The 24,854-nt window shown below is 57.7% G+C and overlaps 2 protein-coding genes across 2 annotated transcripts; both read left to right on the top strand.

Moving 5' to 3' along the window:
* Nucleotides 1-208: 208 nt before the first annotated feature.
* Nucleotides 209-6,531, top strand: ANGPTL4 (angiopoietin like 4). Its single transcript, XM_040449715.1, has 7 exons — nucleotides 209-719; nucleotides 916-1,026; nucleotides 1,204-1,321; nucleotides 3,535-3,648; nucleotides 4,017-4,112; nucleotides 4,210-4,491; nucleotides 5,868-6,531. Exons 1-7 carry the CDS (start codon nucleotides 378-380, stop codon nucleotides 6,047-6,049), a joined length of 1,245 nt encoding a protein of 414 aa, XP_040305649.1. The 5' UTR covers nucleotides 209-377; the 3' UTR covers nucleotides 6,050-6,531.
* Nucleotides 6,532-13,093: 6,562 nt separating this feature from the next.
* RAB11B (RAB11B, member RAS oncogene family) lies at nucleotides 13,094-23,984 on the top strand. Its single transcript, XM_040449714.1, has 5 exons — nucleotides 13,094-13,226; nucleotides 20,584-20,779; nucleotides 21,678-21,871; nucleotides 22,199-22,279; nucleotides 22,943-23,984. The coding sequence occupies exons 1-5, from the start codon at nucleotides 13,187-13,189 to the stop codon at nucleotides 23,086-23,088; spliced, it is 657 nt and encodes a 218-aa protein (XP_040305648.1). The 5' UTR covers nucleotides 13,094-13,186; the 3' UTR covers nucleotides 23,089-23,984.
* The last annotated feature ends 870 nt before the right edge of the window (nucleotides 23,985-24,854 follow it).

Here is a 24,854-nt window from a genome sequence, read left to right as displayed (position 1 = left end):
CACGTCTTCCACGGTCCGCAGAGGAGACGCTCCAGGGCCTGCTGGAGGAGCCAGAGTTTTGCACCCCGAGGGCGCCCCCCCCTCCTTCCCCAACTCCCCGGCCGCTGGCGCCCAGAACCCTACCCCCGGCCGCACGCCCCGCCCCCGGCACTCCCTGCGCCCCGCCTCCGAGGCTCCCCTTTCCCTCTCTCCGCGGGCTTATAAAAAGGGGGCGTCGCGGGGACTAGCCAAGCCCCAAAGGCTGGCGGCTGTGATCGGAGCCTTCCTCGCGGCTTCTGAACGCCAGTGAGTCTCCGCCAGGACGCCCGCGTCGCCAGCCCTCGACTCTCCAGCCCGCGCCTCCGCCTTGCGCTCCCGCGTCCAGGTCACCCGGAAGGATGCGCTGTGCGCCGACGGCCTCGGCAGCCTTGGTGCTGTGCGCCGCCACCGCCGGGCTGCTGAGCGCGCAGGGCCGCGCGGCGCCCGCCGAGCCTCCCGAGCCGCCGCGCTTCGCGTCCTGGGACGAGGTGAACGTGCTGGCGCACGGGCTCCTGCAGCTGGGCCACGGGCTGCGCGAGCACGTGGAGCGCACCCAGGGGCGGCTGGGCGCGCTGGAGCGGCGTCTGCGCGCGTGCGGGGCGGCCTGCAAGGAGTCCGGGGCGTCCGCCGCGCCCCCGCGCGCGCCCGAGGGTCTGGGCCCCAGTGGCGAGGCTGCCCCCGAGACCCTCGGCAGCCTGCAGGTACGTGGGCTCCCGCTGCCCTCCTGCGGGTCTCGGAGAGTGTGGGCGGCAGGGGGACGCATCCGGGACTCCCTGGGCTCCCCTGCCCGGGTCTCTCGGGAGGGAGAGCTGGAAGGCCAGACGAGTGACGATGAATGGAGAGGCTGGCCGCAGAAGGCCGGGGCCTCACCGCGGTGCTGTGCGCACGCTCTCCCAGACTCAGCTCAAGACCCAGAACGGCAGGATTGAGCAACTCTTCCACAAGGTGGCCCAGCAGCAGCGGCACCTGGAGAAGCAGCACCTGAAAATCCAGAATCTGCAGAGCCAGGTGCCTGATGCTTGCCCCGGGGTTGGGAGGGAGGCCGAACCTCGTCTTGGGGGGGGGGGGGGGGGGGCCCCACGCCCGGCGCGGGGGGGGGCCGCCCCCCCCGGACCTAGAGCCAGGCAAGTTGAGGGGCCGGAGCCAGCCAGACCTGACATCCTCCTCCTGTCCTGTCCTGTCCAGGTGAGCCTCCTGGCCCCCATGCACCTGGGCCACAGGATGGCCAAGCCTGGCAGGAAGAAGAGGCTACCCAAAATGGCACAGCTCGTTGGCCCTGCTCACAATATCAGCCGCCTGCACAGTGAGTGTCCAGCCCTCTGCTGTCCTCTGGCAATTCCTTCCCCCCAACCACCACACACACACACACACACACACACACACACACACACACACACCACTCCTGTCCCCCTCCTTGTCCTGGTTCCTGGGTTCCTGGCCCTGGGTTCCTGTGGGCTCACTAGTCTCTGGTAAAGGGCTGACGAGGGCACATCCCATCTCATCATCCCTGACCCTGACCAGGTAGGCCACCCCACCCTTCTTCCTGGCAAGCCAGTGGCTTTCCCCGGAGCCCTGCTGGCCACTAACTGGAGCAGGGCTTGGCGTCTTTAAGAGAGTCCAGGAGGGACTTGAGCTGCAGGGGTGTGGGGAAGGGGGCGGTGCAGGTCAGAGACGCCTTCCTGAAGGTTGGAACCTTCTCTGAGGGCACACTGGTGGACAGGAGGGTGCCAGCTATGGAGCCTGGAGTTCTGACGGTGAAGAGCGATGGCTTCCTGGGAGGGGGATTCTGAGCTGGGGCTCCCCCCCAATGGTATCTTGGAGCATAGCTCTAGGAGGCAGGTAACCCCCATCTCCCTGGCCAGACACACCACTCACTTTTGCATCTCTAACAAATCCAGGGCTCCTGCCCCCCACACCTGGTGCCTCACTCCCCTCTTGGTCCCCGAAGTCCCTGATCACCCTGATTCCTGCAGAGAATGAGCCTTTGCCATCAGCACAAGCTCTGGGTCCTTCATTGTGCATCCCAGATCGCCCCAGATCTGCCCGTTCCCCCCCCCCCCCCAGCATGTCTCCTTGTGTCTGACACAGGCTCACAGCTCCTGGTGTCTCTGTCCCCACCCTTAGTTCGGGGCTCCAGACCCGGCTGGCTTCCCTGTAGTCCTCCTACCCCATCACCCCGCCTGGCATCCGGGGCTGTGTGCAGCCAACTGGGTAAAAGTTCGGATTCCCCCTTCACACCCTGGGTCTGGCTGCTGGCTGCCGGCTGCCGGCTCCCTAGTCTTGAAGGCTGCCCCTCCCCCTGCCCTCCCCCACTCTTCCTCCTTCCCTCACCGGCCCGTAAGGGTCCATACACCGTCCCAACCCCCCTCCCTGCCCCTGCGCCTTGAGGGGCTTTGGAGCAGGCCAGCAGGGGTGGGTCTGGGCTGGGGGATGTGACGGTGGGGGATGCGTGGGTTTGGGGACTCCCAGACCTGGGGCTCAGCCCTGCCAAGTAGGGGAAGGTTCAGAGCTGGAGAGACAAACAGCTCCTTCTAATGGAAGCCACATTGGTGGTTTGGCCGGGTGCCTCCCCCGATTGGAAGGGAGGAAAGTAGGGGAAAGGGGAGCTGCTCCAGGGGCCGGAAAATGTCTCCAGTCACTCTGGGCCCGCCCCCATCCCCCTTACCCCCACCCTTCAGCGCGGACTTCCCCTCCCCCGGGCGACCTTTTCCCTACTTTCCAGGCTCGACTCGGGGCGGGGACTTCACATCCTTTGGGCACAGCCCAGCCATCCCTCCCTCCTCTTTCCCTCCCTTGTCTTCCTCCTAGGTTCCTTAGTCCTGCCTTCCCCTTTACCTGGGATCCCAGGTGGAGCCCCTGGCCTTGCAAGCCTCATGCAGAGCGCCCCCCCCCCCCCCCCAACAGAGCGCTTCTGCTCAGCCCCACTCCTATCTTCTCCACCCTGGCCCGGCTTCTCAATCACTCATGCCTCCAGTCTTTATTAAACACCTACTGTGGGCCAGGATTAACCTGGGCACTGGTGCCAGACTGTGGGCAAAGAGCCACTCTGTCCCTAGCCCCATGGAATCCTCATTCAGTGGCGGGGAGACCACTGGATGACTCCAGTGTTGTGGGCAGGAAGTCCCCGATGCTTCTTTTGGGAGCCTGGCCTGGTCTGGGGGTCAGGGAAGGCATCCCTTCTAGAAGCTGGGATCTTTAGAATGAGGCAAGAAAGTCCTGAGGGAAGATCTCTCTGGCATGTGACTGGCATGTGCAGGCATAGAGACGGGCGTGTGCAAAGTCCCTGTGGCAGGAGGGTGTGTGATACAAGGCTGGCTGTGTGGCCTGAGGTGAGAATGCAGTGTGGGAGGAGGAAGGATGGTGGGTGGCTCAGGGGCCATCCAGGACAGGGGATGCTGTGAACCCAGGATTACCCCCTCATGTCCCCTGTCACCCACTGCCCAGCCCCTAACATGCCTGTTTCCTGAGGCCCCTCCTGCTTCAGTCTCCCCGCCCCTCTCTTTGCCTACCCTTCAGGGCTGCCCAGGGACTGCCAAGAGCTGTATCAAGAGGGAGAGCGGCAAAGTGGACTGTTCCAGATCCAGCCCCAGGGGTCCCCACCCTTCCTGGTTAACTGCAAGATGACCTCAGGTAGGATGCGCTGGCCCGCTGGGGTGCCCTGCATCCTGTCATGGGCCCTATTGCCATTCCAATCAAATGCAGCTCCCCGCCACCACCCAGGGTTGAGCCAGGTCCAGTGGACCTAGAGAAACTTCCTAGATTTCTAACGCTCCCTCCCTCCCCTCCTCCCTCCTGGGGCCTTGGGACAATGTCTGGGCTGAGCCCCTTGCACATTGGCCAGCCCACCTTTAACCACCTTCCTCTAGTCCTGCTGGGGTGAATGAGAAGACCTTGGCCCTCTCTGGGTTTGGAGGCAGTTTAGGGTTTGAGAGCCAGATGGGAAGTCGGGGTCCCCTGCAAAAAGCGGCCTCCTGATGGCATTGCACCTCTCTGGGCAGATGGAGGCTGGACTGTAATTCAGAGGCGCCAGGATGGCTCCGTGGACTTTAACCAGCCCTGGGAAGCTTACAAGGCTGGCTTCGGAGACCCCCAAGGTGGGTGTTTCCAGCCGGGGGGGGCCGGAGGCAGAGAGGGGAGGAGGGGGCGAGGAGGTGGGTCTGACTCACCGATGGGCCTCTCTCTCCCCTGTAGGTGAGTTCTGGCTGGGCCTGGAGAAGGTTCACCGCATCACGGGGGACCGCGGCAGCCGCCTGGCTGTGCAGTTGCAGGACTGGGAGGGCAATGCTGAGTCTCTGCAGTTCCCCGTCTATCTGGGTGGTGAGGACACAGCCTACAGCCTGCAGCTCACAGCTCCCGTGGCCAGTGAACTGGGTGCTACCACTGTGGCACCCAGTGGCCTCTCCCTGCCCTTCTCCACTTGGGATCAAGACCACGACCTCCGTGGGGACAAGAACTGTGCCAAGAGCCTCTCCGGTGAGCAAGCTCTGTGCCTCCCTGTCCTGCCTTGCACCACGAGGTCGAGACCTCCTCTCTCTGCCTCTGTGTTTCCCTGTCCTGCCTTCAGTGCCAAATGCCGTCCGTTCTCTGTCCCCCTTTCTCCTAACTTCCCGTGTGTCTTTGGGCAACTGACTTATTACCCTGTCTCACCTTCAGTTTCCCCGTCTTTAAACTGGGTATGACCACAATGCCCACTCCATAGGATTACCTTGAGATGACATTTGTGGGATAGTGGCCGGCATGTGGCCCAGCCACCAAGATAAACCCTGTGTTGGCTTTTGTTTTTGTTTTTTAGTTTATTTATTTTGAGAGCGAGAGAGAGAGCAAGTGGGGGAGGGGCAGAGAGAGAGGGAGAGAGAATACCAAGCAGGCTCCTTGCTGTCAGCTCAGAGCCTGACCCAGGGCCGGAACTCATGAACCATGAGATTACGACCTGAGCTGAAGTCAAGAGTCAGGTGCTTAACTGATTGACCACCCAGGCCCCCCGACCCTGTTGTAATGAAATTGGAGGCAGAACCCAGGCTCTGTAAAGTGAAACATATGACATTGCTTTTTGGTGGGTCAAAAAATGATGGAATACTAATAATTTTATATGGTTGGATCAAATAGAAGTTGAAGAAATGGACGATGATCATAGAAAGTCTTTTTTTTTTTAATATTTGTTTAATTTTGAGAGAGAGAGAGAGAGAATGTGCAGGGGAGGGGCAGAGAGAGAAAGGGAGACTGAGAATCCCAAGCAGTCTCCACACTGTCAGTGTAGATGTGGGGCCCAAACTCACGAACCCTGAGATCATGACCTGAGCTGAAATCAAGAGTCAGACACTAACCGACTGAGCCACCCAGGCACCCCAGAAAGTCTTTAATAAACGTTTCCCACGTGTCAGGTACAGAACAGTAACTCGTCACAGTCACAGACACAAAAGCTGTAGTTACTGGGAAGGGGTCCAGAGCCCCGAAACTCCTTTGTCACAACCTGGGGTCCCTCAGGACGTCGTGTGACCATCACTAGAAAAGTCTTCCCCTCTGAAGTTTATAAAGTCCGGGGCTCCTGGGTGGTTCAGTCGGTTGAGCGTCCGACTTCAGCTCAGGTCATGATCTCACGGTTCGGGAGCTTGAGCCCCGCATCGGGCTCTGTGCTGACAGCTCAGGGCCTGGAGCCTGTTTCAGATTCTGTGTCTCCCTCTCTCTCTGCCCCTCCCCTGCTCACGCTCTGTCTCTCTCTCTCAAAAATACAGATTAAAAAAAAAATAAAAAGTTTGTGCAGTCCAACACCCAACCGCCTCTCGGTCCCAGCCTCCGTGGAGGCACAGGGACCCCAGCCTGACCAGTTCCTTTTCCTCTGACCCCGGCAGGTGGCTGGTGGTTTGGCACCTGTGGCCATTCCAACCTTAATGGACAGTACTTCCGTTCCATCCCACACCAGCGGCAGCAGCGTAAGAAGGGCATCTTCTGGAAGACTTGGAGGGGCCGCTACTACCCGCTGCAGGCCACCACAATGCTGATCCAGCCGACAGTGGCTGAAGCAGCCTCCTAGCCTCCCCACTGGGGCCTGGCTCCCAGGCTCGTAGACAACAGTGACTTTGACTCTGGCCCAGCGTGTGGCCACTCCCTGCTCAGGCAGGGGCTCGAGACGGGGGCCATCTGGAGCCTCACAGACAGAGAAGATGCTCACGACTGGAGATGCCCCCTTTCTGGGTGGCGGGGTGCAGATGATACCCTCTGAGGGCGGAGCTACAGGGTTGCAGGGCACAGAGCCAGGAAGCGTGAGACGGAGGGGCGTTGAGGCCCGCTCCTTGCCTGCCTAAGGAGTCGAGGACACAGAGGGACCACTCGGGGGCAGCCAAGCCAGCCCTCGACGGCGGATTCAGTCACATTGACTGGCTGGGGGACCAGGGCTCCCGCGGGCCCCCAGTGCCCTCACGGTGCTCTCGTGTGTGGGTGCTGTGGGATGAGCCGGTGCCAATGACATCTGGGTGGAGCTCACCAAATTCTTGCAATAAAAGCAACCTCAGCACATTTCGTTCTCCTGTGTCCTTCGGTTTGTTTTAAAAGGGGTCAGTTTCAGAGTCCACATAAATATGTTCCCAGGGTAGAGGGTGAACTCTCCCAGGTCCTTCGAGGACAATGCCGATTGGTCCTACAACTGATTTCAATTTCCTCCATATATTATTTCACGACGTGGATCTCAATTTTTGTTTTTCAAAAACCAAGACCCTCATTCAGTCCTTCTGGAAGCAGGTAATAGAGAAAATGAGAACCCCGCCCCCCCCTTTTTTTTAAGTTTATCTATTTATTTATTTATTTTGAGAGAGCTAGAGCATGAGCAGCGGGGGGAGGCAGAGAGAGAGGGAGAGAGGGAAATCCCAAGCAGGCTGCGTTCCCGTCAGTGCACAGAGTCTGACGCAGGGCACCAACCCACGAAACCCTGAGACCGTGACCTGAGCCAAAATCAACAGCTGGATGTTTAACTGACTGAGCCATGCGGGCGCCCTGAGAACGCCTTCTTCATCATACTTAACACATGTGAATCACAATGAACTGTTTAGCACCCAGCCATCTGATAGAAATATAATGTGAGTCATGCATTTTAATTTTTTTCTAATAGTCACATTTAAAAAAAGGGAGAAAAAAAAACAAGAAAAAAAAAGAAACAGATGAAATTAATTTTAGAAATGTATTTTTATCAAGCCCAATGTAACCAAAATATCATTTCAACATGTGAGTGATACACAAGTCATTAATGAGATATTTGACATTGCTTGTTTTCTGTACTAAGGCTTTGGAATCCAGTGTTTAGCTTACGCTTATGACACATCTTAATTTGGACTGGCCGTATTGCAAGGGCTCAGTAGCCAAGAGGCTAATGACCACCATATTGGCCAGTACAGTTCTAGTGTTTACATGAAAGCAGTGCTTTGGGTAGATTCTTTACATTTTTTGCCACATCAGCCAAAGTTTTCCTTTAAGTTGGCTCTTTTATTTATTTTTTATTTTTCAAAAATGTTCATTTATTTTGAGAGGGGGATGGGCAGAGAGAGAGAGAATCCCAAGCAGGCTCTGCACAGCCTGCACAGAGGCCTGGTGGCTCAGTTGGTTAAGCATCTAACTCTTGGGGGGGGGTGCCTGGGTAGCTCCGTCAGTTAAGCGTCCGACTTTGGCTCAGGTCATCTCACGGTTTGTGAGTTCGAGCCCCACGTCAGGCTCTGTGCTGACAGCTCAGAGCCTGGAGCCTGCTTGGGATTCTGTGTCTCCCTCTCTCTCTCTGCCCCTCCCCCATTTGTGCTCTGTCTCTCTCTGTCTCTCAAAAGTAAATAAATAAATGTAAATTAAAAATTTTTAAAAAGCATCCAACTCTTGGTTTTGACTCAGGTCATGGTCTCACAGTTCATGAGTTCGAGCCCCACATCGGGCTCTGTGCTGACGGTGTGGAGCCTGCTTGGAATTCTCTTGAATTCTCTCTCTCTGCCCCTCCCCTGCGCTCTCTCTCTCTCAAAGTAAATAAATAAGCTTTAAAAAAAGAGAGAGAGAGAGGCCTAACTGACTGAACCACCCAGGGGCCCCTAAGTTGGCTTTTTAAAAAAGTTGGCCTTATGTACATAAAAATATGTATAGAAATTCAACTCATATTTATAGAGTTCTTACTACATGCCAAACCCTTGTAGTAAGTGCTTGGAAACTAAATCCTAGTGAACAGAAAGATTCCTGCTCTCACCAAGCTTCCCTTCAAAGCCCTTCCTATCACAGACAGTTTGGCCTGTAATTGATGGTCCAAAGTGAGGCACTTTTGAGTGGCGGGAAAAATACAAATAGTGGTTGACACTGGAAAAATGGGCAGGATTTGACTGAGAAGTGGGCATGAGGCAGCCTTCCCCGGTGATGGTGACGTTCTGAGCCTTCCTAGAGATGGGTTACTCCGCCGTATGCCTTTGTCTCTGTGAATGGACACTGAAGATCTATATTGCATTATATGTAATTTTCACCTTAGAAGAAGAAAACACAAAAAGAGCCATAAACGAATATTGAACTCGAGTTGATGACATGCATGCTGAAGTGTTTACAAGGGGAAGTAGACTAATGTATTCAACTTTCTTTCATTTTCTCCCCAGCTTTTTTAGACACAACTGACATATGATTTTGTGTAAGTTTAAGGTGTACAATGTGTTGATTTCATACACCTATATGTTGTGAAATGATTACCACCCTAGTGGTAGCTAACACTTCCATCACATTACATAGTTCTCTTTCTTTCTTTCTTTTCGCTGTTGTTGTAAGAACATTTATTTATTTTGTTTATTTGTTGGGAGAGAGAGAGAAAGAGCACGGGGGGGAGCAGGTGGCGGGGGGGGGGCGGGGGAGAGAATCGCAAGAAGGCTCCATACTACCAGCACGGGGCCGGATGTGGGGCTCAAATTCACAGAAGCATGAAATCATGACCTGAGCCAAAATCAAGAGTTGGATGCTCGACTGCCCGAGCCCCCCAGGCACCCCTGTGGTGAGAACATTCAATGTCTCCTCTCTTAGCAACTTTCAAGTACTAACTAAAATCACCATACTATACATTAGAGTCCTCCAAATTTTCAACTTTCATTGAAATGCATCAAAAAATAAGATGATGGCTGGTTGGATAGAGAGATGGGTGTATAATAAAGCAAAATGTTAATAGTGGAATCTAGGTATTCTCTGTACAGTTCTTTCCATTTTTCTACGTATTTTTAAAACTTCACAATAAAATGTGGGCAAGAAAATTCTAGCCAGATCCTGTTGCCTTCTAAAGGCTCTCAGCCTGCCTCGGGGCTCTGTATAAAAAGGGGAGATGGGGCTAGAAAACCGTTCAAGATGGATGGATGAGCAAGAAAGAAGCCTTTCTCCTTGATAGATGATAAAATACTTCAAAACTGGGAAAAAGTTAAGACTTTCTCAGCTTGTGGGTCAATGCTATTTAATGTACTGCCTACAATCGTCACTCCTATCTTATGGTTTGGAATATGTGATGCCTTATCTCCAGGACACATGTTAGGGAAAGGCAACATCTGTCTGTGTCCTGAGGGCCCAGCTGCTGTGTGTGTGTGTGTGTGTGTGTGTGTGTGTGTGTTTTGTTCGTTTGTTGTTTTTGTTTTTGTTTTTAAGTAGGCTTCACACCCAGCATGGGGCTTGAACTCACAACACTGAGATCAAGGGTCGGAAACTTCAGACACTTAATCGACTGAGCCACCCAGGTGTCCCTTAGCTGCTGTTTTAACAGGGGAATATATTTTTCTAATATGCCTCCTAAGTGCTCCTAAGGTAGTAGGGGGCCTCTTTTGGTAGAAGAAAAGTCTGTGACTTTCTTCTCCGGTGACTCTTCCTGGATGATGCTGGGACACAGTAACTTCCGTGGGGCCCTGGCTGAGTACGGGTGATGAACTCCCCAGCTGGAGGCCAGACTCCCTCCAGGCTCCTTGTCTGGCAGTGTCCTATACTAGGCGGGCTTGCAGAGTCTCCCTTGAGCCCGTTATGGTTGGAACAGGTGGGAAGTCCCTTCTGTGGAGGTTGGCAGGGAGGGGGTTCCCCCACCTACGCCATTTTAATTCTCAAGCTCTGCCAAGAAAGCTCATCTCCCCCCCCCCCCCCCACCAAACTGTCCCTTCTCCAACTCTCTTCCGTCTCCAGGAACAACACAAAGAACAACCACCATGACTGGGAACCAAACAAGAGCCAGGATGTGAATCCAGACCCATTCAGCTCTTCAGCGACATCATTCTCCTGGTTGACTAGAGACTGTGTACTAAATCTTGATGGCTTCAGCTCCTGCATCTGGAAAATGGGGGGGGGGGGGCACTGGTACCCCACCCTCCCATTCCCACCCCTTTCTCTTCTCCTGGTGCTGTGAGGATTTCATGCAGCAGTAAATGAAAAGCAGTCCAGACAGGGTCTGGCTAGTAGTGAGCACACAATATAAACATCAGTCGTCATAACAAACACTATTATCACTCTGAGCTACGCTGGGGGGGGGGGGGCAGGAGAAGGGACCCTGACTCAGACTGGAGAAAAAGCTTCAGGGTGAAGATGACTTTTCAGGCGATTTTCAAAGAAGGATGAAAATTCCACCAAGAAGGTGGGGGAGGGAGAGGACATTCCAGGAAGAGGACACAGTGACATCAAAAGCCTAGTGACGTCATCGGAAAGTGAAGCTCGCTGGGGGAATCAGTGCATAGCGCCCCCTGTCTGCAGCATTTGGGCAGGAAGTGGGGATGGTGAACTGGGGGCGGGAGGGGGTTTGAGCAGGAATGTGCTCTCCAAGCCAGCCACCCAGGAGTGTGCCGACAAAGCCTGGGAGGGGCCACTCTGGTCTGGCTTCCGGTCTCGGCTTTTTCACCTCTTCTGAGCTCTTGGTCCCTGGATCCAATTCTCCAGCCACCACGGCCATCTGGCTGCTCAGATCCATCAGAGTCTCTCTCACTGGCTGTTGTGTCCCCCCTGAAATGCTTTTCCCACCGTTTCCTCCCCTTTCCCCAAACTTAGGGCAAACGCCATCTGCTCCAGGATGCCTTCCCTGGGTCCCTAGCTAAGGAACGCCACGATCACATAATGTGAGTCATTCCCCTCACTGAACGCCTCCCATTCTGAAACTACCTTGTGCATGTTGTTTACTGGTTTTTCATCTGCCTGACCCCATCAGACTGTCAGCTCTGTGAGGGCTGGGACTTTGTCTCATTCGATACTGTATCCTTAGCACCTAGAGTCCTACCTGGCACTTAGCATGTGCTTAGTAAATGCTTACTAAAGGAAGAACCGAAAGATTTTTAAACAGCAGAGTGAGACAATCTGACTTACGTTTTAAAAAACGGCCCTAGGGGCTCCTGGGTGGCTCAGACGGTTAAGCATCTGACTCTTGATTTGGGCTCAGGTCATGATCTCATGGGTTCCTTAGTTTGAGCCTCCTGTAGAGCCTGCTTGGGATTCCTTCTCTCCCTCTCTCTCTCTCCCTCTCCTGATTGCGCATGCACTCTCTCTCTCAAATAAATAAACTTTAAAAGATAAGATAAAATAAAAGACGGCTCTGACTGGGGCGCCTGGCTGGCTCAGTCGGTAGAATATATGACTCTTGATCTTGGGGTGGCAAGTTTGAGTACAGGAAAAAGATTCTGTACTGGACAACTGTACTGGTCCAGGGACTAACGACAGGTCTAGGACTGAGGGGGTGAGAAGTGGTCAGAAATTTAGGAGGGAAGAGGAACAGAATAATGCAACTGAGGGAAAAGAGGGGAGGAAGAAGCAGGGGACTAAGAGAGGAGGAGAGAGAGGAGTTCACGACCTTTGGCTGTGAGATGGGCATTGGAGCAGCACGAGGTAGGGGGTGGTGTGGGGAGAACACAGTCACAGGGGGAGGAGTAGACCTGGAAGAAGAGACCAAATTAGTGTCTGAGATGCCTGTTGGACAATCCAGGGATGAGGGCTAGGAGGCAATTATAATAATTACAATTATGGTCATAACAAAATAACTAGCACAGAGCTCTCTGGTTATATTATTCATCACTGATCAACTATACATTGAGCACTGGGGACACAGCACCCACAGTGACAGACAGTCCTTGCCTTCATGGGGCTGATGTTCTGCTGGCAGGGGACTAAAGAGATTATTGGATCAAGAAATATATATATATATACATATATATATATATACACATATATATTAATATATATATTAATATATATTTCTTTTTTTTTTTTTTTAATAAGCTCTACGCCCAACGTGGGGCCCAAACTCCCCACCCTGAGATCAAGAGTCATAGGCTCCACCGACTGGGCCCGCCAGACACCCCCAGAAATACATAATCTAATGTCAGGTAGTGATAAACCCTCGGGGTGGGGAGGTGGGGATGCGAAATAAAACAAGGCGAGGATTTAGAGAAGGGGAGATCATGTTGGAAAGAGTCTGACGTCCAGGAAGGATTTCATAAATATTTGTTAAAGACTTAATGACAGAAAGTGGATGGTTGATTTAAGTGTTTAGGGAATTGATCTAGTTATCCTCAAAAGATTCCAGGAGGTGAGTTCCTTCCGTTATGTAGCGGAGAAAACTGAGGTAGAGGGGTATCTTAATGACTCAGAAACGTAGTGATGGAAACGCAACCAAGGGAGGACAGGGAAACACTAGGTGGAAATCCCCCCTCCCCCACCAGCTCAGAGGCCCCCGGAAACGGTCATTTGCCAGGGCGGAGGAGGCAGAGCAGAGCGTATTGACCTATGACGTCATCGGGACGTTAAATAGCGTAACATCACCTGGACGTAGACCCATTTCCCTTCCCGGACAGGTCCTCTGGTACTCCGGGACCTCCTGAATCAGGCCTCTCATTGGTTACTCGCTCCATCAATCTGTTTCATTCTTACAGTCTTCCGCCCCGCCTTCCAGAGCCCACCTCTGATAGGCTGACGCGGCCGTCACTTCAAAAAGGTCCGCATTCCTTCCGCCTTTCTCCAGGAGACCGAGGGCGAGAGGGGTGGATCCCAGGCAGCGCCCACCCCTGAGGCTCTGCTTCCGCCTGTAATTGGCTGCCCTGGCTGCCGGTCGCTACGCCACCCGCCTCTTATTGGTCATCCATCCGCCGCTCTGCGCGGCGCCGGCTCCGCCCCCGTCGGGTGTTTGTGGTGGGGCTGCGGAGTCGCCGATCCCGCCGGAAGCGCCAGGACAATGGGGACCCGGGACGACGAGTACGACTACCTATTCAAAGGTGCGGTCGGTGGGACACAAACGGGCGAGGGGACGACGGGGAGGTGGCGGACCGAGGCTGCGCTCCAGACCGCTGGGCCCAGGCCGGAGCCCGGGACTTGGGGCCCGGCGGGTCAGGCAGCCGGGAAGGCCAGGGAAGTCTGGGCTCAGTCAGCTTTGCGGACCGGACCGGCGGCTCAGAGAGGCCTGGGGGCCTTGGATGCGCCGAGGCGGGGCTGGGGCCGAGAGGGGGTGGGGCCCGAAGCGGTGGGAGAGGCCGTTAGGGGCGGGGCCTCCGGGAGCCGGGCCTCCCCAGCGTTTGGCGGGCCGGGCTGGGTGGAAAGCTCCATTCGAGACGGGGGCGGGGCCGCCAGAGGCGGGGCTAGGGCGTGGTGGGCGTGCCCAAGAAGTGGGCTGGGACGGGGCAGGTGGGGGTGGTGCTCTCGCGGAGTGGGAGGAGCCAGCCCTGATTGGTAGCAGCATGTCTGGGGGCGGGAAGAGACGGCATGGTAGGGGTTGAGGTGTGTGGTAGGGGACCCTGGAGTGGGGTGCTGACCCAGAATTGCTTGGAGGGGCGCCTGGCGGGGGGACTGTGTGTGCCAGGCTTGCTGGTTAACCGCAACAATTATCTTTGAGCTCTCAGAACTCTTAATTATCGAAGTACCCGCCCTTTCCCAAGCATTCCCGCTCATGAATTCGTTGCATGAATTCACCCCAGCCCTGTGAAGTCGTCGATATTTTCCAGCCTCTCTCTGTGGACTTGGAAACTGAGACCCAGAGAGAGAGAGGGCACGTGTTGGCGCAGGATTTGAATCCAGGTCAGCTGTGGGCTTTACCACCTAAGGAGTATATATGGGACTGATAAGCTTATCAGACCACCTCTCCCCACACATGCGCACTGGTAGTCCTGCTTTCCGCCAGCCTGCTGGAGGATCGTCCCTGCCCAAGGGACAGAGGGCTCTAGAGCCTCGAGTGAGGCCTCGGCAGATCAGGCAGCCATTGCTGGCCTAGCTCCCTCAGCCCGCAGCCCCAGCTGGGAAGACTCCCGCCATCCACATCGCTGGCGTTGTGCACTGATTTCAGAGTCACTGGCTTCACGGTGCCAACCTGGGCTTTGGCCAGGTCCCGTGCTGTCCGTTCTGGGCTCCCTGGACGACAGTGGTTGCCCTTGATAGCTACCCTGGGGCCCCGTGAGACACCATTGTCCTGCCGCCTGCCGCTTGAGGGTCTGCCTCCCACACCAGCTGTTGGTATCTCCCCCTCGCTGGGCAAGCCTGGAGATCCCTGGGAGTGCAGTCTGTGTCCGTCGCTGACCATTGTGTCTGTGGTCTCCTCTAACACGTTGGGGCTGGGAGCCTGGGGATCTTGGGGCTGTGGAGAGCCAGGTGGAGCGCTCCCTACCTGGGATATCCATGTGGTGAGAGGCTTCTGGGCTGGGGGAGGGCCCATGCAAAGGCCCAGAGTTGGCACACAGCACCGTGGGCCCAAGGAGCTGTGTGCAGGCTGATACGTCACTGGCAGGTGAAGCTGTGTGGTCAGCAAGCATCAGTCCAAGGCCTGACTGAGCCTTGGGGTCTCACGTTAGGGGCCAGGGAAGCTCAATCAGGGCTTTGGGGACTGGCGACAGGTGGACCGGACTCCATCCTGCTGCAGCCGGTGCCCGGAGGCCACTGCTCCCCAGGTCCTGACTGGTCACCCACCTGGATGGGGACCCCCAGGGCAGGGGGCGTTTCCCCAGGAGTCACCACCAGGTTTTGATGGTCCTTTGCCACTTGTTATTTTCAAGCACTTGCTGTTATAAATAACTCAGCTCAGTGTTTTTCCCAGTCATCTTTTGCCCTTTGGGTTATTTCTTTGAAGTACGTTCCCAGAAGCACCGTTACTGGGTCAGGGGCAGTGGGGCGGCTGTGTGCTTCCCGGGACTCAATCTCCAGAGTCTGCTTCCTGGAAACACAGATCTGACTTCTGCGGCAATTGGCAGGGGTGGGGGTGGGGAGGTTGCCTGTCCTGCTTTCCTCCCCCCCTGGCCTCGTTTCCTGAGTTGGCAGGTGCCCTGCCGACCTTTCCAAGCAGAGTTAGGAGTGAAAGTCTAACCCACAAGGTCAGTACTTCCCAGACTGCGGTCATCTGAGACCACCTATCCACACGGATGCCGTATTGGAGGTCTCCTCATTGTCTTTTCATGTATCTCTTTAAATCCACTCAGTTTTTCACTCACTGAAACGGGAAAAGGAAAGTGGGTGGGTCTGGCACATACAGAAGAAAGGAAAAGAAGCCAGCAGGTAGGCAAGCCACCACCGTCCCATCGCTTGCCAGTGACAAGACAGCTGAGACAGAAACATGAATATACTGTCGCCCCGGACCCTCCTAAGACCCCTGTGGCCTGCAGAGGGGCAGGTCTGGGCATTAGACAAGTGCACAAGGTAAGAGTGTGCCAGAAGGGGTGACAGGGGCCAACTTTCTTTTTTGTTTGTTTGTTTGTTATCAAATGTTTCTTTTTGAGAGAGAGAGAGAGAGTGTGCATGAGCAAAGGAGAGGCAGAGAGAGAATCCCAAGCGGGCTCCGTGCCATCTGCACAGAGCCCAACGAGGGGCTTGAACTCACGAACCGTGAGATCATGACCTGAACCAAAACCAAGAGTCAGATGCTTAACCAACTGAGCCACCCAGGCACCCCACAGGGGCCAGCCTTCTGACCTGGAGGCTTGCCAGCCCTGCTTCCTGGTGGGAGGGGGCCATTCAGGAGCAGGGGGAGCCAATGATCCTCCTGCCTCCAACCTGTGCTCAGCCTCCCCCAGGCTTTAGTCACCTTCTGGCCCTTCCCTTGGCACGGAGAGGCCACGCTTTTCACCCGGGACACAGCCTGCGCCTTGTTTAGCCCTCCTGCCACCGCCTTGGTTATGTTGGCAGCCACATCACACGTTAGCTCCCTTGACCTCCAAGACCAAGGCCAATAGAATCCCCCTGGGTGTTTTCCTCACTGCACATTCCCCTCCTCCCGCAGGAGTAAGGTTGTTTATTTGTACCTAATTATAGATCTGCACGTTTATCCTGCTAACATGTTATCCTGTTAGCCATGGGGCTATTTTCCCCAGCCTGCAGATCAATCCCTGGGGGCCACCTCTGACCTCTCTTCTGGTAGGCCAGGCTGCGGGGTCCACAGCGGGAGCAGCTATGTCCCCGAGGGCCGCCGAGGACTTCCTAGAGCCCCTGGCCACTCACCTAGCCTGTGAGGATGTGGGTTGAAGTGGGGCGCTGCTGAGGTAGCCCAGGACCTTGTCCTCCAGGCTTTGTCTACCCCTGGACCGTCTTCAAGTCCTTTTGGGAAAGGGGTCGAGCAGAGAGTTGCAGCCGGCACCCAGGGAACAGGCCAGGCCCCAGTGCTCACCCGCCTCTGCTGAGCGCTCCCGAGGCAGCCTCCTGGCTCTCCAGCCCGGGCAGGGCCCCCACCAGACCCGCCGGTAAGGACCCAAGCGCACCATCTTCCTCCGGTGAGCAGCCTTCCCTGTGTCCTGGCTTTGGGCACCTGTCTGTCATCTACTCTGATGCCCCAGGACATGGCTGTGGCAAGATTGCCCCCAAGCGCCAGTCCCTGGGGCCTGGGATGGTCAGGGCTGGCTTCCTGCAGGAGAGGCAGGGTCCTGTTCTTGCTGGAGTAGGGGACCCAGCTCCCCTATCCCCGCAAATGGCCACTCAGTCCATGAGTGTCCTGAGTGCAGGCTCCAGGGGTGCCGTGCTATCGTGGGGCAGGTCAGAGGACCCTGGGCTTTAAGAGGTGCCAGCTCCTTGTTTTTGCCAACTGGGCTTGCCTGCTCTGCCAGCCAAATGGCATGTCCAGGGAGGCAGTTTCCCTGGCCATTGGTGCCACCAACTTCTGTGGAAATTCTACGGGCTGTGTCCTCAAGGGCCCTTTATTTCCCCCAAGACAGTAGATCACTTGTGCCTTGGACAATGCCGTTCTCATTCCCAGCCTGCACAAGGGGCCAGCCTGGCCACTGCCCCACCGGCCACCTCTCTGCGTTGGGCACCGTGTGCCAGGGACTGTCCAAGCAGCCTGGCCTTCCCGTTGTTCATCTGGGCCGTGGTTGGTGGCTCTCATCCTGCTCTGGCCTCCACTTTCTCACTGGGGGACCCTGGATCAGGAACTTTGTCACTCTGGGTTGAGTGTCCCCAACTGTAGAAGGGGAATGATAATATGAACATTTGTCCCAGGAGTGGCCCTGAGAACGCAGTCACAAAGCCTTTAGGGCTGAGCCTGGCCCGAGGTGCTAAGGGGCTTGTTGGCTAGGCCACAGCAGAGTGGGTGGGGCCAAGGGGACTCTAAAGTTGTATAGTTGTGCCAAGGCTGGGAAGGGAGGGAGCAGGTAGGGGTGGGGATACAGGGCAGGGCCCAAAAGGCACCCTCTTGGTCATTTCCAGTTCTATTCCTAAGGGTATAGAAATTGTGAGCACACCCCTCCAGCCTTGGCCAGGTCCCCCTGGCCGCGTGGGAAGGAGGGGAGGGCTTGGGGGTGTAGGTGGTGGGCCCCACAGCATGGCTGAGAGCCACGGGCCCATGTCCGTCCCCACTCTTTCCACCTTTCTCTGAAGTCAGCTCGCCATCTTCTGTTGGGCACCCCCAGTGTCACAAGAGAACACTGGCCCTGTTATCACAGGTGCCGTGGGCCAGGCCACATGGTGGTTTGAGGGGAGAGGAGAGGCCTGACTTGAGGGGTTTTGAAGGATGAGCAGGAGTTTGCCATGTATTCCAAGGGTCAGGAAGCCGGCCCCCCCCCCCCCCCCGCCCCTGAGCTCAGCCCTGGATGCAGAAGACATGGGTTCAAATCCTGATGGACAGCTTTCCAGCCAGGAGGACCCGGGCAAGTCACTGTCTGGTGAGCATGGTTGGGAGGTAGGAGCGAGCCTGCGTTAGGCTTGGCATTCTCCCACTTCCTAACCCGTAAAGGTTACATGAGACATGTGTGAGGGGGGTCCAATCAAGGGCTTTCTTAGTACAGACTCATTAAAAAAAATTTTTTTTTTTAACATTTATTCATTTTTGAGCGTGAAAGAGACAGAGCATGAACAGGGGAGGGGCAGAGAGAGAGAGGGAGACACAGGGTCCAATCAAGGGCTTTCTTAGTACAGACTCATTAAAAAAAAATTTTTTTTTAACATTTATTCATTTTTGAGAGTGAAAGAGACAGAGCATGAACAGGGGAGGGGCAGAGAGAGAGAGGGAGACACAGCATCCGAAGTAGGCTCCAGGCTCTGAGCTGTCAACACAGAGCCCCATGCAGGGCTCGAACCCACAGACTGCGAGATCATGACCTGAGCTGAAGTCAGACGCTTAACCGACCGAGTCATCCCAGTACAGGCTCATTAAACATTCTTCTTGCTCTCAGTGTTCTTGGCTCTAAAGTAGCCGGCCGAGAGAGGGTGCTGGGTCCTGGGTGCCTTGCCTGCCTCCTCACCTGCGGCCTGAGGATGGTAACCTGGGCATCTTCCAGGGGGCAGGGAGGCTGGGACGCTCCACCGGCCGCCTTGGCATCGGTTCATTCTGCAGACGTGGATCAGGTGCTTCCTGCGTGCTGGGCGCTGCACCAGGCCGGGACCCAGCAGGGAAGGAGACTGACTGAGGTTCCTGCCCTTGTAGCCCAGTGGGAAAGACTAAATAAATAAGTGAAAGCTGCAGTGTGAGAGAGTGAGGAGAGCTGTGGAGGAAGTCAGGTGGGGCAGGGAGTGGGCTTTTAAGCGGATGGCAGCGAAGGCCTCTTTGGTCGAGTGCCATCAGAGGGACCACACCGAGGAGGCGAGGGCAGACACCAGGCAGGTACCTGGGGCAGAATGGTCCAGGCGAAGTGCAACGTGCCCCTGTGTATCTCCTAGTCCTGGTGAGGAGGCCCGTGTGGCAGGAGCAGAGTGGGCGAGAGGGAGAGAGGGAGGAGGGGAGGGCAGGGAGGGCACGGGGCAGGTCATGCAAGGCTCTGTGGGTGGGCCTGGACTTGTGCTTTTACCCCAGGGAGGTGGGCGCCCAGGAAGGCTGTGGGCAGAGGAGGGCGGGGCCTGGCTTGGCAGCTCACAGGCGCCCTCTGGTGGCCTCCAGGAAAACAGCCTGTTGGTAAGAGCGTAACCACCAGGGCTGCGGAGGGACGCGTGTGTTGCGACCAGAGTGGGGGCAGTGACGCCGGTCAGAAGCCGTGGGAATTTGGGCATGCACATATACAACTTTCCACCGAGGAAAAACTTTTAACTAGGGCTGTGGGTGACCAAGCCTACAGCCCCCGTGACTTTCCACTGGACAGACCCACCTTTGGGTGCCAGAGCCCAAGGCCCCCACTTGTAGTTTCTGCCTGGGGTCTCTGGCCAGACAGCCGCGTACTGTTTCTTCTATGTTGTACGTATAGCCGCACGTGCGTGTGCGGCACATACACTGTGCACACACACAGGTGAGACTACCTGGGTCTAAGGACAGCCTCTTGGGCTCAGACTCCTGGACCATGTCATGTGGCCCTGTCACAGAGCCTGGGGCGCCTTGGTCCCTAGAGGCAATGCTTCTATGGCTGGGGCAGGAAACTTGGGAAAGAGAGGGATAAAGGCAGAGACTGGAGGGGCCTGCTCTGCCCTCTTCAGGACGACTCTTGCTCTGGATGTCTGCAGAAAGGGCCGACTCTGGGGCCGTGGGGGTGGCGGGCTCTGTCCCCTCCCAGCTGCATCCAGAGGGCACATTCCTGTTCCGCATGAGCCAGCTGTGACTGTGCTGGGGCCCGAATGCGGATTGGCTTGAGGCAGCTCTCCAGAAGGAAGCAGAGGGTGGGCGCGGGGGTGAGGCTTCCCATTTCCTGTTACTTACAGCTCCAGAGACAGACCCCTGCAGGTAAGAACCTAGGGGAACTGTAGTAATAACCGCTCCCCTGCCTGTCTTAGCACGCTAGATGCTAGCGGAGTTCTGATCCTGCCATTCTCCTCGAGTCCCCCTCTTGCAGAAAAGGCAGCCCAGAGAGGTTAAGTGACTTGCCCAAGGTTGTCCAGCCCTGGAGCTTTCTTGGCCACCTGGCTGCCGTGGAGGTTCAGGGCTTCCGAGTGGGATCCCCACCCTGCCTGCCTGCCAGCCAGAATGTCTGGGTCCCTACACCGCAGCTGAGGCAGCCCTGCTCTGAAGAGACCAGAGACGGCAGGGGTGTCGTGCTGTCCGCAGTGGCTGTGCTTCTGGAAGCCCAGAGCCTCTGCTTCTGCCCGGGAAACGCGGTGCCTCGGGCTCCGACCGCCCCGATGTCGGTTTCCAAGTTGGCTCCGCACCTGGGACGCCACCGTTCTACAGGTGGCCGTGGGTGGTGTGTGGGCCTTGGCTCGGGGACGCCGGCCCGCAGAGTCTTACCCGTGTCCCTCCTGCCCCCAAAGTGGTGCTCATTGGGGACTCAGGCGTGGGGAAGAGCAACCTGCTATCACGCTTCACCCGCAACGAGTTCAACCTGGAGAGCAAGAGCACCATCGGCGTGGAGTTTGCCACCCGCAGCATCCAGGTGGACGGCAAGACCATCAAGGCGCAGATCTGGGACACCGCCGGCCAGGAGCGCTACCGTGCCATCACCTCTGCGTGAGCGACAGGGCCGGGGTGATGCAGGCAGCCGTGGGTGGGGGGGCCCCTGGGGAGAAGGATGGGTAGGAGTCGCATCGGAGGAGGAGAGAGCGGATCTCTGAGGGCGGGGGGCCCGCGGTGGAGGGACAAGACCCCCAGGAGCTAGGGGATCCTCGGGAAGACCCGTGTGCCCAGTGTCGGCCACTCTGTGACCCCGGGGCAGGCATGTCCTGCAGTGTCTCTGGCCCCCGGAGTCCCGTGAAGCCCTGCGGTTTTGCTGGGAGCTGGCTGCATGATGAGAGTTGTTATCCCGGACCGGCTTGGGCCCCTGTGGCCGCTCGCCAGCCCTGCCTGCCTTCCCTCAGCTTCCCTCTGCGCTTCAGCTCCCACCTGGTCCCACACCTGTCCTGTCCTCCCACGCGGCTCTCGGTGCTCCCCGGCCACCAGTACCCACTGGGGCTGCCTCTTCCCAGACCTTCCCTGTCAGTCAGCTGCGTCCTCCGGACACCACCCCCCCCCCCCCCCCCGGCGCGTGACTTTCTCATGTCCTAAATCCCTCGGGATGGGTGTGTGTCCGTCAGCCTCCTTGGTGGTCAGGCTGGCCGAGCCTTCGGTGGGCGCTGGAGCTCTTGCCCAGCAGTGGCCCTTTCCTTCTCCCCTTTTGTGGCCGACCCCAAGGGTGTCTTCTGACTTTGGGTCCCAGACTACTTCCTCTGGTCCCGTATTCCCCAGCTGAACCTGGGGAGTAGAGCCTGAACCTCGGGATACAAGCGTCTCCCGTGAGGCCACCACGGCTGCCCCTCGGGTGGGCCCTGTGCCTCCTGCTCTGTGTGTGGGCTGAGGAATGCCGCCCCCGGAGCCTGGTGCAGGGAACTGGCAGCGGGCTCAGGCTTGGGCCCCGCGTCCCACCCCACAGCTACTACCGCGGCGCGGTGGGTGCCCTGCTGGTGTATGACATCGCCAAGCACCTGACCTACGAGAACGTGGAGCGCTGGCTGAAGGAGCTGCGGGACCACGCTGACAGCAACATCGTCATCATGCTCGTGGGCAACAAGAGTGACCTGCGCCACCTGCGGGCCGTGCCCACTGACGAGGCTCGTGCCTTTGCAGGTGAGTCCCGCTGGGCCGGAGCGGGTGAGGCTGGGGGCTGCCGGGGCTTCCCCCCCGGGCCACATTCCCGAAAGGCATGCGACTGAGGCATCGGAGAAGCATCTGGAAGTCAGGCAGCACCCCCACCCCGGCCCCTGCCATCTTCCCTGTCTGTGCCCACGGCCTCAGTGCCAGCTTCCCCTTCCTGATGCGTGGGCATCTCGGTCCTCTCTCTTTGACCCCAACCCTTCTTTTTCCTGGGCCAGGCAAGCAGGGTCCCCGAGAGGGCGCAGGACAGCACCCTCCACCACCTCCCCGCTCACCTGGGCATTATTCTTTTTGTTCCAGAAAAGAACAACTTGTCCTTCATTGAGACCTCAGCCTTGGATTCCACCAACGTAGAGGAAGCTTTCAAGAACATCCTCACAGGTGCTCACAGGGCCTGGCTGAAGCCATGGTGGCCCCCCGCGTGCCTGGGGAGGGCGGGCGTGACGGAGGCACCGGCCACTGGGGTTGCAGGCTCCGGAACATAACCTCTGGAGCTTTATTCTTTAAACCTGTGAGTGGGTCTGGACTGAGAACAGACATGGCGTCCTCCATGGCCTCAGGCCAGATCGCGGCCCTGCTGTCACTCAGGACATAGAGACCCTCCCTCCACCCAGCTTCTCCAGGGGGCCCTCCCTGGCTTCACCAGAGAACAGCCAGCTTGGGCAGCTGCGGAGCAGGCGGCATCAGGGGCGCAGGGCCCTCGGGCTTCTGAGAGTTTATTCCGGGGGGGGTTGGGGGGGGAGCTCTGATCTTACAGGATAAGAGGCCGGGCGGGGGGGGGGCCGGGGGCGAGGACTATATGTGACCAGATACGGTCTTGCCTTGCTGAGCACACAGCCAGCGCTGGGTGAGGGTGGAAACCTCCAGGAGCCCACCCCCTGCCACGGTTCCCCTTGACTTGACGGGGGGCACAGTGGGGGCTGTGGGCTCAGCCTGGGGGGCGGGGGCGGGGGCAAGGCGCGGGGTCTAGATGAGCCCTGCAGGGGGGCGGGGCGCGCAGCGCGCTCACCCCCTGCTCCCCCCATTCCCCCCCTCCCACCGCAGAGATCTACCGCATCGTGTCGCAGAAGCAGATTGCAGACCGCGCTGCCCACGACGAGTCCCCCGGCAACAACGTGGTGGACATCAGCGTGCCGCCCACCACCGACGGACAGAAACCCACCAAGCTGCAGTGCTGCCAGAACCTGTGACCGCCCCGCGCCGCCCCGCGCGTGCGTGCACGTCCTCGTCCTCCGCCCGCCCCTCCCCCCGCCGTCCTCCCTGCCCTCCCCTCTCGGCCCCCTCCGTGACTGGCTCCTGCCCTCCCATCGAGCTCCGCATGGCCGGCCGGCCGGGCCCCGGAAGAACAGGAGTGGGCGGCACCTGCCGGCCCGCTCGCTCGCTCGAGGAAAGCCGGAAGCCCCGGTTTCTTCTGGGGCCTCCGTGTGCATCTCGGCGGGGCGGGGCGCATGGGCCAGGGGGATGGGCGCACCGAGCGGGCTTCTCCGGCCTTCCACGGCAGACTCCAGGGAGGGATTGCCTCCCGCCCTCTGTGGCCAGTTGGCCCAGCTGGTCCGCGGTCCCCATCCGGAACCCCCTTCCGGGCCGATGCTCGAAGAGCAAGGCGCCAGGGGGCCGGGGCAGGCGGACACTCTCGGCTCTCGGCACCCCTGTCCCCCCACGCACAGCCAGCACCGGCACACGCACCGGCACACGCCTTCGACCTCTCCCGTGCGTGCGCGACTCCAGCTCCCGCCTGTAGATTTATGCTGGGAGAAGACCCCCCCCCCCTCCCCCTCCCCCTCCTTTTGCACGCGGCGCGCTCTCCGGCCCTTCCCTGTGCCCCCCTCTGTCTTGTCTCCCGTCTGGTCCGGAACCTGTTTGCAAGTGAAGCAATATCTCCGTGTTTTGTATATACAACCGCTCTTGTAGCCTTTGGTTTTTTGTTATTGTAGAGAAACACAGATTCTTTATACACTTTGTAAGATTTACGCCAAACCCCAGCTCTCGATCTCTTATTCTCCCTGTGGCCCCTGCACTGTTGCCCCGGATGCCTCATTTCTTCAGCCCGTTACTAAAATGTATACTCCGACTTCCTGTACAGAAACCTGCCGCTGCGCCTTTGTCTTCTTTCTCTCCGCCAGGCGGCCACACCTGGGTCCTCTTCGCTGCCCACGCCCTGCTGCGGGCTGCCTCACCCTGGCCCGGCCCCACAGGGAGCTAGAAGACCAGGTTGAGGCCCCGCTTGGGACAATGCGGAGGCCCACGAGCTGACCCCAGGGGCCTTGGCCTGGGGGGGGCGGGGGTGGGGGGGGGGGAGAGGATCGAATCCTCTCTAAGCTGCCCCTGTGGCTGGGGGGGCGGGGGGATTGTGTATTAAGTTTCCCGGCCCAGGATCCAAGGGTGCCTCCTGGGGGGGGGGGGGGGGCGTGAGCCGTGTCCACTGCCCCCCATTCACAGCCTTGGGGTTGTTCGTCCCTGCTGTCCACGGCTGCCTCATCACTTGGGGTCCCCGCAAGGACAGGCAGAGGGGCTGCTCTGGGGAACGTTGGTGGTACCAGAGCCACCCCGGCTCTCCCCATCCCAGACTGACCTTTAAGGAGGGCCCAGTGGGAGGGAGGCAGGTAGCCCAGAGTTCTCTGCCTCTCCCCAGGATCCAGCTTCTCCCCTGGTCCCTGTGGGCAGAGCTAGCCTGAGGACCATTTCCCACTATATAGGAAGTGTGGCTATCCGCCCCCCCCCCCCAGCCCAGGCCTATGTGGACCCCCCAGCCCATCCCTGCACTAGCCACGGGACTCACTGTGGCCCCTCAGGTGAGGGCAGGGGGCTGTTATAGAAGCTCCACCCTCTGGCATGAGGCCCCTTATACCCTTGACCCCTAGAAGAGCCACCAGAGAAGGGGGTCTAGTCTCTCCCAATTTCAGGCTTTGGCCACCTTGCCTGGAGGGCTGAGCAAACCCAGAGAGGCCTTCCAGAA

This window comes from Herpailurus yagouaroundi, unplaced genomic scaffold, assembly GCF_014898765.1.
Source record: "Herpailurus yagouaroundi ecotype Mexico unplaced genomic scaffold, PumYag 200, whole genome shotgun sequence".
NCBI classification, from domain to species: Eukaryota; Metazoa; Chordata; class Mammalia; order Carnivora; family Felidae; genus Herpailurus; species Herpailurus yagouaroundi.
The sequence above is the reverse complement of the archived record's forward strand: the minus strand, read 5'-3'. Positions and strand labels throughout refer to the sequence as shown.

Excerpts from the sequence above, each read along its gene's own strand:
- ANGPTL4 (XM_040449715.1), top strand. The coding sequence starts at position 378 with ATGCGCTGTGCGCCGACGGCCTCGGCAGCCTTGGTGCTGTGCGCCGCC. Across the intron at positions 720-915 it reads AGACCCTCGGCAGCCTGCAG|ACTCAGCTCAAGACCCAGAA; the intron begins GTACGTGGGCTC and ends ACGCTCTCCCAG. Across the intron at positions 4,492-5,867 it reads CTGTGCCAAGAGCCTCTCCG|GTGGCTGGTGGTTTGGCACC; the intron begins GTGAGCAAGCTC and ends TGACCCCGGCAG.
- RAB11B (XM_040449714.1), top strand. The coding sequence starts at position 13,187 with ATGGGGACCCGGGACGACGAGTACGACTACCTATTCAAAG. Across the intron at positions 21,872-22,198 it reads CGAGGCTCGTGCCTTTGCAG|AAAAGAACAACTTGTCCTTC; the intron begins GTGAGTCCCGCT and ends TTTTTGTTCCAG. Across the intron at positions 22,280-22,942 it reads TTTCAAGAACATCCTCACAG|AGATCTACCGCATCGTGTCG; the intron begins GTGCTCACAGGG and ends CTCCCACCGCAG.